General features: G+C 44.1%; 1 protein-coding gene across 5 annotated transcripts in view; it reads right to left on the bottom strand.

The window, feature by feature from the left end:
* ADGRG6 (adhesion G protein-coupled receptor G6) overlaps nucleotides 1-3718 on the bottom strand; it is a 115912-nt gene extending 112194 nt beyond the window's left edge. For 3 of the 5 annotated variants that reach the window (XM_075498856.1, XM_075498859.1, XM_075498860.1), the window contains exon 1: nucleotides 3591-3718. In XM_075498856.1, the coding sequence (XP_075354971.1) occupies nucleotides 3591-3592 (2 nt within the window). In that variant the 5' untranslated portion in view covers nucleotides 3593-3718. Of the gene's footprint in view, nucleotides 1-3034; nucleotides 3342-3590 lie in introns of those variants that run through there. The other 2 variants (XM_075498857.1, XM_075498858.1) reach the window with 1 other exon arrangement.
* Between the last annotated feature and the right edge of the window lie 8825 nt (nucleotides 3719-12543).

Below are 12543 nucleotides of genomic sequence, written 5' to 3'. Positions count from 1 at the left end.
TCTATTTGTTAATGTTTACTTGCATTGTGGTAACGCTTACAAGCCAGTACTCCACGGTGTTAGTTTACAGTCTGTTTCTTCATCCTCACTCTTGTAAGAAGCACAAATCAAGAAAGATTTCAAGAACACAGGTAATCAACAACAGAGCAGAGCATAAATAAGCACAAAAAACAAGGCAGAAAGGAATAACTATCAAGATGTTTCCCCAGAGAAAAAGGCTAGATAATTTTACAGTTACTTTAAAAAAAAATACAATTTCTCCACCAAAATAAATAAATAAGTAAAAAACAGCAAACCTGTCTCCTCCACTTACATTCTCTACTGCTGAAGGACAAAATTCTCTTTACACCACATCATCTCAGTTAACAAGAAAGAAAGGTTTATCGAACTCAAACAAGAATGACCACAGAAGAAGCACGCTACCAAAACCTCCACTAATGCAAGCATCATGAGTGAGATCTGTTTCTTTTGGAAAGGACTTTTGAAGATCTATGTTACAAAGCATAACCTCTAGCTGAGTACTATAAATGGCTGAGGAAATCAGTTATTTACATGTTCTTGAGATCTTGCATAGACAAAAAGCCAAAATTCAGAAACCTGACTGCTCACAGCCTTACACTGTGACGTGCGTAACACCCCTGTTCACACAAGAAGTTGTCAGGGATGGGAGTCAGCTAACACATTGCCAACAAAAAGGCTTCTTCCATACCAAAATCCATCCCTGTTATTTTTATAATGTGACATCCCAATTGGCAGACAATTACAAAAAGGAGCCAGAGCAACTGGTAAATACTTCACAGGCATTAAAAAAAAACCAAACCAACTTAGTTACAGATATTATTCACCTGTTAATACCCACTACGTTTATATTTATTTTAAGGTTCATTTTCTTGATTATTAGTGTTAATTAACATCTAGAACTGAATCCAAACAGCATATGAATAATTCAACAGAAAAATTAGCAAACAGTCCTGGGCTAGTTTATAGCTTATCAAGGGATGATATGGTCCCCTGCTACAACAGCATTGACTTAATGGCCCAAGAGACCCCTTTGGCCTTGTGTTCCTATTTTAAATAGTATTAAAAGGATGTGTTCTGCCATTTGATATTCATCAATAGCACAGAGAATAGATATCAGCACAGCAACGTACTAAAACACACCAAGAGTTTAAGCAAGCAAAGCAGTCTGTAACAAAGATCTCAGAACACATGCAGATTATTTCAGTCTTTAATCCTGGATATATCAAAATTGCTGAACACTGTTCATAGTTCATAGTGGGTTTTCTTCTCTATTTTGTTTCAATTTAAATGAAAAAGCCCTGTTCTGTCCCCAGCTGGTAACATGCTAGCAGCTCTGAACAAATCATTGTAGATTGTCAAACACAGAACCAAACCCACATTTTACCCAATATATTTGGGGACTATTAAGACACCTACGGTAGGAGTACATCCCTTACAGTTGGATGTAGTCTCACAAAAGCAATCCCTCTTAATGCTTTTCTTTTTTTTTTTTTTTTTTTTTTTCACAAAAAAAAGCAGAAAAATTAGAAAGCGCCCTTCTACGGAGTCTCATAGAAGAACTACTAATTTTTCTATGGACTGGCATTATTCCATTGTAGACACTGTGTGACATGACCAGCTATGCACTCTAGCTACCAATTCAATACAGTCCAGTCCACAGCTACTTTCATTTCCTATAACATAGGGAGACAATGATCTTATTCACAATTCATTCCAGAAGAGCAAAATAGACATGTAATTTATCTAAACCGTAGATGGATGGTAACTTGACATGGATGTAGCAAGAGTCGCACTAATTTCATCTTGAACTAACTACTAAACCTTTTACTCTCCATGCCAGCAGCCAGCTAACGCAACATCATCACCTTTTAGCTCTGCAAGAAAATATACACAAAATGTGAATAATCCTGGAGCATTTCATTTGTATACTGTATGGTCTCAAAACATGCAATACATATTTGAATACACCATCTTCCTTGTTCAAAGCTTCGGCAAAGTTCCCTGGAGTAGGATGTGAATTCTGCCCCAGGCAGACTGACATGATTCTCTTTGGTCTTTGATATGTCTAAAGCTATTAAGGAAAAATGTTGCTGACGCTTTAAAATTAAAAGAAAGATAACATCAATTTCACAATTTTTTTTCTCATATAGGTTGTAAATAAAAAGATTTCAAGCTTAATCACTCTTAAGTGGAACTACACCAAGTGAAAGATGAGTACAACTCACAGTTTAGTTCCTGCAGCTTAACAGAGGAGTGGATTTTAATTTTGAAGTCCCTACTTTAAACTGTACTACACGAGTGTCCTGAAAGATTAACTACGCGATGCCACTTAAAACTTTCATTTTGTTCAGCATTACTTGTTCCTAATTATTCTTACAGTCAAGCTTGAAAACACCCTCACAGTCACTGAAAGAGATGAAAAAAAAGACGACACCACCTTTTAATTTAAACAGTGCCAGCCGTATCAGATCCGTCTTAGTCCCTTGGCTTTCCTTTCAAAATGAACTTTCCCCAGTTGCAGGCAACTAATCTGCTGGCTGTTCGCAGCTCTGTAGCACTGCAACGCCAGGTCTTCAGGAACTCCTTCTCACTGCTGCCTTAATTCACCGTGCACTGTCAGAAAGCCCTACCCTTCTCCCCTGGTACTGACTCCCTTCAGGTCCGGCCACAGGGCCCCTCCCTCACCCGGCTGTGAACGCACCGCCGAGACGCCTAATCCCAAACTTTGGTACCTTGCCTTACCTTCGGTGCGAGCCTGTCAGCAAAGGCAAAGCATACCGGGGAAGGCGCCCAGAGGCCACGGCAGTGGCCCGCCCGGGGCCAGGCGGCGTACGGCAGGGAGGGAGGGAGGGAGGGCGAGCCCCCGACCGCCCCTCGGCCCCCGACGGCGGCGGAGCCCCGCGCTGCTCCTCTCCGCCGGGCGCTGCAGGGAGGAGCGGTGGGGCTGGGAAGGTTTTATGTAGTCCGCCCGGCCCTCCCTCTCCCTTTTTCCCTACCCGTGCTGGCACCGCACCTGGAGGGCTGGGCACGGTGCCTGTGGTGGACGGGGCTCCTCGACGCGAGCGACCACGGCCCCGAGCCGAGAGGCCGGGGCGGGCGGGTGCCGGGGCACCGGCGTTCACAGCGGGCAGCGGACGGCGAGCGGGGCCGAGGGTTTCGCTACTCGCCTCCAAGCACGGGGAAACTCACCAGCGCAGTCCTAAGGACGGGATTACAGTGCTCTGAGAAAGGCAGCGGCCGCCCGCGACCCTGCACGGCAGCCGCCGGCGGACCCGGAGCCCGGACGGGGCAGAGCTCGGACAGGGCAGAGCCCTGCCTGCCCTGCCCGCCCTGCCCTCTGAGCTCCCGACGTGAAACTCTCGCGTTTCCCCATTCCATCAGCCCTACCTATCTGCACGGCTCAAACCTGACATTACTCATCGCCTACTACGGGGGGTGGGGGTGGGGGGGAAAGCCCTGCCTGTCTGGCCCGGGTGTCTTGCCCCACGAAGGAGCCCGCGGGGGTTATCCACGCTCGCCGCGGGCGGCAAGCCGCAGCCCTCGCCCCAGAGTCCGGAGAAGAGACTTACATGGTGACAGTACGGGGCGGCTCTCCTCCGGCTCTCAGCAACCATCCTCCCCCGCTGCCATTCGCTCTGCCTCTGGCCCGCTCCCTCCCGGGCTCCTCGCGAAGGTCATCGCTGCTCGCCCACCTCTCTTCCACGCCCGCCCCCGCACACGCCGCCCGCGGCGGCCGGGACCGGGCCGCTCCGCTCCTCCTCCGCCGCCGCGATGCCCCCCCCGCGCCGGGACCTGCCCCTCTCTCGGCACAAGTCGGGGAAACTTCGGTGCCGGGGGAAGCCGCCCCCGCGGAGAGCAGGGGCCGCCCCGCCCACGCTCGCAGCGCCGGGGGCTCAGGTGGCGGCTCCGGCGCGGCCCCGCGGGCTGGCCCGGCCCCACCCGCCGCGCGGGGGACAGGACGGGACCCGCCGAGCCGCCGCCGCCGCCGCCGCCGGGGGGCCCCGCGTCCTCCTCCGGGGACCCGCTCCGCGGCACCGGCGCGCCGCTCTCGGGCAGAGGGGTGGCCGCCGGGAGCCCGCCGCCTGCGGCCCGCGGGGCCAGCGCTCCCCGGGCGGCACCACACGCCGCCTCTTGCTCGGTCGCTGCCACACAGCGCCCCGGCCCCGGTTAGGGGCTAGCCCGGGCGCGCACCGTCCCCAAGCACATTTACACGCCCCCAGGAGAGGGTGGTCACGGGCCCAAAGCCGTCCCCAAAGGACACAGGTCACCCCGACGAGGTCCCATCCCAGGGACACCACCCCGGGTAGTTGTACCCCCTGGGCACGCAGCACCTCGCAGCATCCCCGGGGCAGCAGGTCCAGGGGGCAAACGCGCCCCGCACATCCACCGCACTGTAGGCGGCAGAGGTAAGCACACACGGGCCTGCCTACACGCCTCCGGGAAACAAACCACCGCGCTGTGTCCCAGGGGTGCGGACACAGACCCCGAGGCACGTAGATTGTGCCATTTTTCACACAATGCACTACACTTGGGACAGAAGACAGGTAGGTAGAGGTGACGCATCTCTGACCCATTTTCTGAAGCATACGAGGCTGTACGCTGCTGGCACATATGGTGCTGGCCCACAGCTCGCTCCTGGGTAGCGTTTTTGGAGCATGGTAGTTTGAACCATTTGCTAATGATCCTGAGCTGTTGTGTTCAATTAAAATCTGTAGAACGTGGTACTGCACTAGAGCTAGGTAGGAAAACATTGAAATGATAGAAAGGGAAACACAGCAAAACACAAGGTCACAAAATAAGTCCAAAATTTTCACAGTGCTCCTTCAATCTGAGCTGGCCGGATTAGGAAGGATGGAGGAAGAGAAGACTGGGCATAGTGAATCATTCAATGAAGTTACCAGCGTGCAATGGCAGTTAAAAGCAAACAGAGTTCCTATTTAAAAAAAAACAAAGAAAACCACTAAATTTTTCATGAACTTTATACTGAACATTAATATTCACTCATTCTGGTCAATTTTTATTATCTGTCTTTAAAACCAGCAAGCTGTAGGCTTGCTTTCATTGTGACTTCCTGGCACTGAACACGGAGCAGGAACCTCTGGGACTGGGTTAGCCACATCTACGTGGCCAACAGCGACTCGAAGGCAGTATGAACGACTTTGTACACAGTCGGCCTTTTCTCTGCGTTAAGAGCTCTGTATTCTGAGTAGGTATTGCACGGCTTTCCACCCTGCTTCTGGGTCTGCTGACACACAGGGGATCCCCCCAGGCAACTGTGGGAGGCACAGGGAGGGGTACGTGCCAGCTTTCCTCCAAGACTTGTTGTCAACTGCCCTATCACCTTCTGTAGCAATCTGCTCTCTTTCTGGGTAAAGTCTGTGTGGATCAACTTTATATTGCATTTGCAATGAGTCCAACGTATCAATGCACATAAGACTTATTCTATTATGTACAGTCAGTTTGTGCTTGAGCAATAAACCTACAAGTTCTCGCCGCCCAGGTTTATTGCACACATGCAGATTGCATTTACCTTTGATGCACAGCAAAGTTTGTGCATCTAGAATGCATTGGACTTGCTGTACATGTGCAGGTCAATTGAAGATTAAGCTCAATATCTCCTGGACATATGGGACCCACTGTGTATGTGATGTACACAGCAAGTCGAGCATCTGGAAGAAGTCAATCTGCTGTTCATGCAGAATTAGTGATACATGTGTAGTGGGTATCTGCTGGCTATGTTGGAGACCTACATTTTCCTTCCCTACTTGGAAGGCATTAGAGGTGACTGCCATTCCAGAACCTGGGAGTCAAGCAAAAAAAAAAAGGAAAAAGAGAAATCATGACATTTTTCTCCTGTCATGCTTTTGTTGAGCTGTTTCTTGGTTAGTTCTCCTGTTCTGAATTTGCTGTCATATACTTTCTCAATCATCAGACTGCTTTCCTCTTCACAGCAGGAGCACTGCCGCTTCTGGATCCCCAAACCAAACCCTGCCTGGTGAGAAATGCCTGTGCTGTCCAGTGGGGATAATGTACAGTGCAGATTTTCTGGATGATGAAGTAGCATGTTGCTGGAGACTGCCTCGGAGCTGCAGAGCAGCAAAGAGCAGCCTAACTGCTCTCGAGAAAATGCCGATCATTATCTGGCAGCAGCTCACTGTGCCACATCTGCCTTTAATCAATAGTGAAACAACTTGGGTCGGTAGTCGGAAGGGGGCTACTTTTCTGAAGAAGACATTTTTAGGATCAATTATTTGGCCTAGCATCATTGTTGAAACATTCATTGTAAGGGCAATGATCTCTTTAGATAGATATTTCTTACCAACTTCCATAATGTCGTTAATCATCATGACATGTTAACCCATGTTAACACGGGATGATACTGAAAGGTTCAAGCCACTGGGAATTCACCACTTACGTGTGATGAAACAAAGCAATATTTGCTTTCAAAACCAATATGGACATGAATGATATTAACGCCCCTTTTGTAATTTTGAGAGAATTAATCTACTACTACTGTCACAGCTGTGGAAGCCTGCTATCTGTTACGTGTCATGCTGCTGCTTAGCAAGAGTGAGAGGTTGTGTGTGTAGGTTACAGTGATTTTAGGGTCTCTGACTCAAAGTGAGAGACTGCAGGCTACCTAACGACACCCGTCTCAGGTTAACATTGCAGGCTGTGTTTTGCACAATATGAGTAAGAGGAAGAAAAGTACCAAAGTCTGGGAAACAGTGCTATAAGTGAAATAACAGTGCTATAACTAGTGAAAGGTTCTTTATATGGGCATCTAGTGAGCGATACCAACAGAAGGGCAGGCAGACCTTTTTATTCTTTTCTTACTGCGTCTGTAGTGGCAATGTTGCTTTACACTTATTTTTATTATACTACAAGCAATGAAGTCTGAATATTGTTAGGTATGGGGTATCATATTCTATGATTATTCCAGAGTGTTTCATGAATATTCTGAGATGATTAGTGAAAAATTTTGTATGAATTTTATAGGCCCCGATTTTTATGGGTTTGTTCATATATTTTTTTAAACTTCGGTTAGGGTGGTTTTCTTATGTTTTGTGCAACATTGCATGGACCTCTGAAAATACTTTATAAGAATGTTAAAGGATGTTTAATGAAATAATAATTATATGAAACACCATATTTTGTGTCTGGATACTTCATTTTAACGTTTGAGAAACGTGATTTTTCTCGGAACTTTTGTTTTGAAACTTTCCTCATTATATCAATTACATTTAGGAAAACCTGTGTTTATTTTCCAAAGGAGTGCAAATACTGAAACTTTATTGCCTGTAACAGTGCAAAAGAGAAAACACTTAATGAACAACAATAAAAAGGAAGCTTAAAATAAATAGTGCAATGCTATAAACTTATGAAGAAAATTTAAGATCATATGCATTCTCAGAAAGTCCAAGGACAAAAAAAAAAAAATTGGCTTTTCACTCTACAACCATTCCTGGCTTTCTGCCTGGTCATTCTCCTATCTTGGAGAAAACATGATAGATAACCCCCAGCTGAGTCTGAAAGTTCAAAGGTGAGCTCCCAGAAGCTGGTTTTGAGGATCAAAGACTGGGCATTGATGTAAAAAGTGAAGTAGCAGAGTTGATGTGAACGGCTGCTCCCAATACTTGTAATTCAAGAATTGCTTCAGACTGTTGAGATACAGCAGACAAGGACTCTGTTTCACTATGCTTTTACATAAAGTAATCTTTAAAGTCCTGCAGCTCTTCCTTTTTGAGGGTCTTTTACCTCTCTGAAGACCACTTAATCAGCTCCCAGACTTCCCAGCCCCAGTCGGCCTTGTTTGCCCCTAGCTGGGTCACAGCAGAAGCCATCTTTCACAGTCCAGAGCACAATCTGCCTGAACTTCCTGGCTTTTCTACTGAGTCTGCCAGAAGGTCTCTAAACAGCTCCTCTTTCCTTATTTTCCCTTATTTGAGATATTAAGAGCCATACCTTTCTGTTTCAGGTGTAGATGAGGTGAGAACAGGATCAGGCAGGTCTTTTTCTTTGTTCCCTTCTTTTTTCCAGAGAGATGTTTTCCCTTCAGATTTGAGATGCCATCCAGACAGGGCTGGTTCCCATTACTAAGATACTGAAACTTCTGTTTTCACCTCTGTGGTGACTCAGTGGTCCTTAATGCAATGGTTTCAGGTATGTGCTGGGCAGGGACGGCTGAATACTGGGTGAGTGAATGTTTCTTAGAGGCTGCTAATCCAGTAGATAGGGGGAAATGGCACGCAGTTTCTATACCTGCCCAAGTACCAGGCAAGCATGGGCTTGGGATGCAGGGGAATTGGAAGGACCATGTTGACTAAAGTTAGTAATTGGTGATACTGCCTATAAATGATTGCACTGACATATATGTTCTTGAATTTAATTTTTTGTCTCCTGAAAACAAGCATAAAGTCAATTATAACTAATATATTTTTACAATGCACGTGCAGAACTTCAGGAGCTAACATACACTCATATGCTTGCCTCATTGGTACTTTCTCTGTGTGCTTTCATGTGCATACAACTTAGGTTATGAAATATTTCCTGTCAGGGACATTACCCACGGCTAAAATGCTGTACTTTGTGCCAGATGAAATGTCTGATGAGGTGCTGAGAGCATATACAGTGCCTGCACACATAGCACTCCATTAAATTCTGTAAAGTCTGTGACCTCAAGCAAAGCAAGAGACAGATCGGGCAGCAAACTAATTTGGATGGTTTTCACAAAACATTTCAGGTTTTTAATCACTGTCTTTTTTTTGAGTCCATTTCATCTCCTTACTATTGATCAAGCACTCTGGGGGTCCTAAACCTTAGCCTTCTGGAGCATGCTGCCACTGGTGTTCTTGCACATGTTTCTGGTCTGTGGGGGGTTGGGAGGATGCTAGAGGTCCTTGCTTGCCCACTTGTAAAGGTGTCCTGAACTTTCATTTCTCTCAAGGGGAAGAGGAACCTCAGAACTTTTTCCCAGCTTCAGGTGAATGAACTTGGGAGCAGTGCTCACATTACATGGTGATGCACTCTGTTGCTAAAAAGAAACCTGTAGGATGATGTTGATATCCGCAATGGACAATTACCAGCAGCCTGATCTGAGCTGGTATCTGGTATTTGAGCAGGAAGATAAACCTGGTAAGCAAGAGCTTATAGAATCAGAGGATATGCAGGGAGAGCTAGTCGTTCTTGGCATGGTATGAAGCACGAGGGAAGAAGCACAGTAAACAGAAGATCACAGGTAGTGAAAATAGGGGCTTCATCAAAGAGATTATTAATTTCTGCAAAGTATACTTTGAACTCATTAGATACTACCCCAACAGGGTAGAACACATTGAGCTATCCAATTCTTTTGTCTAAAAATGTGTCTCTGGCTCCAAGGCATTTCAATGCTAAGTTCCACACCAGCTAAACTCCCCCACCTTCTCAATAGACTAACTCTGAAATTAGAGCTATTTAAAGAAGGTAACACTGATAGCTAGGGTCTCCCCCAGAGTATTCATACGGGGAGGAAACACACAGATATTTTTTGTACAAAACTGAGATAACCTTTTCGCACCGGGATCTGTGTACTAACCTCTCATGAATGAATAAATACTTGGCTGGAATGAGAATAAATACTCGTCCCCGAAAGCTTCTAAAATGTCACCAAATTTTGAATTTTGCTCTGCATATGTCACTTTGCAAATAACCAAATTCTAAGGAGCAAAAGGTTTCAGCTGAGTAGGCTATAGTTTCTGGTACCAGTTAACCTGATTCACCTCTAATTCTGGATTCTTGATTTTTTTCAGTCATGGATTAACCAGTTTTGCGGAGTTAAAAAAACAGTCGTTCTTCACCTATTTTTAGAACCCAACTTTTCCTATAATACAGCTTCTGGGCAGGATTTCTCACTTCCGGTTTCTGTCCAGATGTTAAGGATTTGGAACAACTGGAAGAAAAGCTGACCTCATGGTATTTCCATCAGGTTCCACTAGTGGAACAACTGGAAACCTCATGAGGAAAGCCCTTCTCTGTCTAAGTGTTCAGACTAGTTTTGCAGACTCAAGAGCTTAGGAAACTTTGGATAAGTTTTGAGTAAGCATCAAAATATTTGGATGCTTATCAGAACTGAAACCAAAGTGAACATTATGAAGTTCATTCATCATTCTTTGTAAAAACCGCACAAGTGGTAACAAAATCACAGGATCACATAGAAACGGAAATAATTGCACATTAATCATAATCAATTAGCTTTTTCCCATGTCATAAAAAATAATATACTTCTCCTGCAGAATGGAAATTAGATGCTAAACACAAGTGCAACATTAAATCAAATAAGTTTTCAAAGAGCAGAGTTGCAGTTGTAGGGTGAAAGCAGTAAACATACAGATGTATAAACCCTTTCTGACTTTTAAGAGAATGAAAGAAAAAAATGAGATACTGCCGTGTTTGAGATTAACTAGCTATCAACTGCTTTTCTAAAACTTTTCACTGTATTCAGGCTGAAACCACAGGAGTTACACAGCAGTGTTTTAAGCTAGTACTGTAAAGTATTGTTTTGAAGGTATGAGAAAAAGTTCTTACAATTCCACTTTTCAACAAATTATACAAAAAAGAACAATATTGTTTCAAAACTATGTGAAAATTTGACCTGCCTTTAGAACTTAAATTCCATTTCCTGTGCATATGCATTATTATAAATTACACAAGTATATACTATCTGTTCCACAAGACAAACAAGAACCATGACAGTTTCTTGAGCCTGAAGCACATAATGGAGTGATACAGGTAACATTTAGTCTGGCAGCCTTCAGTTCCCCAAACCAAATGATTAGGAATGCTTTAAAAGCTGAACTAAATAGGACAGACTCTGGTGTGAATTCAGAGTAACGATTAAACTCATGCTTCAGACTACCAGGCCCCAGTCAGTACAAGAACAGTTAATTAAAATAAAAAAGTGCTTTCCATTAAGAGTGTGATCTGAGAAAAAAAAATCCAAAACCTGAACTTTTCAAAGTACATTTTAAATTATCCTCACCATAATATCTGAATGCTTGATAACACAGCAACTTTGAGTGAATACATGGATGTATCCTTATTTTCCAAATAGGGAACTGACAGACAAAGAGATTAAGCGCAAAATTACTGAAAAGTGCCCACATAAGTGTCCAGCCTGGAATTCTTAGGATATTATTTTCCCTTGTGATTTTTGTGCTCTACTTATAACACTTCTATATTTTTAAGATGTATTCCTGTTGAGCTCAGGTTTCCTCATAGTAAAAACTAATAGGGAAGTGGAAATACAGCAGCTAGTAATGAATTTTTTAATTTAAAAATCTCTATGGCAGCAGCAGGAACCAGTTCTTCATAGCTTCCTTAAAGTAGTTTTTGTCTGCCTTCAACTCCTTTCCCATGTGTTGTTCCCCCTTTCTCACTGGTTGCAGGTATTGTGCACAGTGACGAAGCATCTCAAATTCTACAAATAATCCTGATTCTTGCAGGAATATGTATAAACTTCCAGCAGGGAATAAAACTGGGACCTTGAGGAGGGTGTAGTAAGAAATGAAAGGTTATAGCACAATATATATTGCTATATGGCTACTTTCTAACCACATCCAGCTCACTGAGCTCCTCTTGAAACTGGATCATCTAACTCCAGAACCTCCAATTAAGCCACCGTATTTTACTCCAGCTAGACCTGACACTGATACAACATCCTTGTTAGGACCTGCAACTGAAGAAGAAAAAGCTTGAGGAAAAACAGCTTATCTGAAACAGGTTATAATTTATTTACTGAAAGGAATACCACTAGATGAGCCAAAATGAGTTCAGAATCACTAGATTAATGTGTATTTGCCTCACCCAAACCTGGACTTTTCCAGAAGATGATTTAGGAATCCATACTTCTGCAGACCTCCTGGCTACTTCTTCTTTGTGTCTTCTTTTTTCCTTTCACAGACAGAATATAGTTTAAAAAAAATGCATAAAAAAACCTGAAAAGCAAAGGCGCAGCCCCATTAAGAGAATGATACTGGAATAAGAATATCTTTTTGTGATTGCGGGGCATGAGGAGAGGTATCAGTGGCGACTTTCCACAGACCAGCTGCAGCACAGGGGAAAGAAGTCAGCAGTGGAGAAACAGACACCAAACCTTTATAGACAGCTTTAATTCAGAATTGTAATAGAAGACCTAATCCACCATCTGAACATGCTTAATTCATTGTGAAAGCTGAGCTAGTTGCACATGTTTTCAATTTATTTTATTTTATTTCTTTTTAAACACTGCTGTGACTTTCCTCATAGAAGCAAGACTGCACCTACTCGTACTGCAATGTGAATGCGCAGTCCCATGAATTTCCCATTTAGTGAGGGCTAATTAAGACTATGTTTGTAGGATGTGCTTATAACTTGTCATAGCCCAAGTCACACTTAATTTTTGAAAAATCTTTTCGATCCTTTGTGAAAGTTTATGCATTTTCTTCAGTTTTTTAGAATAAGACATAGTAAAACATCCTAAAACATAGCCTCAGGAATTTAATTCAC

Source organism: Mycteria americana, chromosome 3 (assembly GCF_035582795.1).
Source record: "Mycteria americana isolate JAX WOST 10 ecotype Jacksonville Zoo and Gardens chromosome 3, USCA_MyAme_1.0, whole genome shotgun sequence".
Lineage (NCBI taxonomy): Eukaryota > Metazoa > Chordata > Aves > Ciconiiformes > Ciconiidae > Mycteria > Mycteria americana.
The sequence above is the reverse complement of the archived record's forward strand: the minus strand, read 5'-3'. Positions and strand labels throughout refer to the sequence as shown.